At 59.5% G+C, this 709-nt stretch overlaps 1 protein-coding gene across 1 annotated transcript in view; it reads right to left on the reverse strand.

The window, feature by feature from the left end:
- Positions 1 to 709, reverse strand: part of LOC104270360 (signaling lymphocytic activation molecule-like) — a 10,179-nt gene that overhangs the window by 8,082 nt on the left and 1,388 nt on the right. Inside the window, exons 2-3 of the mRNA XM_009864692.1 lie at positions 166 to 480; positions 36 to 77 (exon numbers count right to left, since the gene is read on the reverse strand). Coding sequence (XP_009862994.1) covers positions 36 to 77; positions 166 to 480 — 357 coding nt within the window. The remainder of the gene's footprint in view (positions 1 to 35; positions 78 to 165; positions 481 to 709) is intronic.

Consider the following 709-nt stretch of genomic DNA (forward strand, 5'->3'; position numbering starts at 1 on the left):
GCACTTCAGGATGGCTTCAGAAGACACCGCGTCACACTTGGTCACATTGGCCTCCACCATGGGCTTTGGGACCAGATCTGCAAGAAGCAGTGGGATGTCACAGCTACCCCATGTGGCTTGACATCCCAGGGATGCTGGGACAACCCTCCCATCCTCCCAGCTCACCGTACACTGTGAGGTGAATATCTTCAACGTGCTCCTCGCCCCTATCGTTCTCCAGATACACCTGGTACAGGTTGCTGTCATTCTTTCCCAGGGAGCTGATTTTAAGGGTGTTGTTAGGGAAGAGCTCCAGGCGCCCCTTGTAGGCGGCGGAGGGGTAGGTGAGAATCTTCTCGCTGTCCCGGCTGGCGATCTTCAAGGTGTGGTTGCGTCTCCAGTGGACTTGGTGGTAGGTGATGTTCTCTTGCTGGCTGGGGCTGAGATACGCCACCCCATGAAGAGCCCCAACCACCTCCAGTGGACTCTGGTGTGCCCAGCCTGATGAGAAAGCAGAAGCCAGTGTGATGTGGAACCCCAGGTCCAGCTCAGGGCCCCCAGGACACAGCCCACCCCTCCCATGTGGGGACCTCAGTCCCTCCAGGGCACGTGTCAAAAGGCACATGTGCCCACCGTAAGAGGGACACGGAGCTGTTGGGACGAGTCCAGAGGAGGCCACAAAGCTGACCCAGGGGCTGGAGCAGCTCTGCTGCGGGGGCAGGCTGGGGGG

Source organism: Apaloderma vittatum, unplaced genomic scaffold, assembly GCF_000703405.1.
Source record: "Apaloderma vittatum isolate BGI_N311 unplaced genomic scaffold, ASM70340v1 scaffold27572, whole genome shotgun sequence".
Classification (NCBI taxonomy): domain Eukaryota; kingdom Metazoa; phylum Chordata; class Aves; order Trogoniformes; family Trogonidae; genus Apaloderma; species Apaloderma vittatum.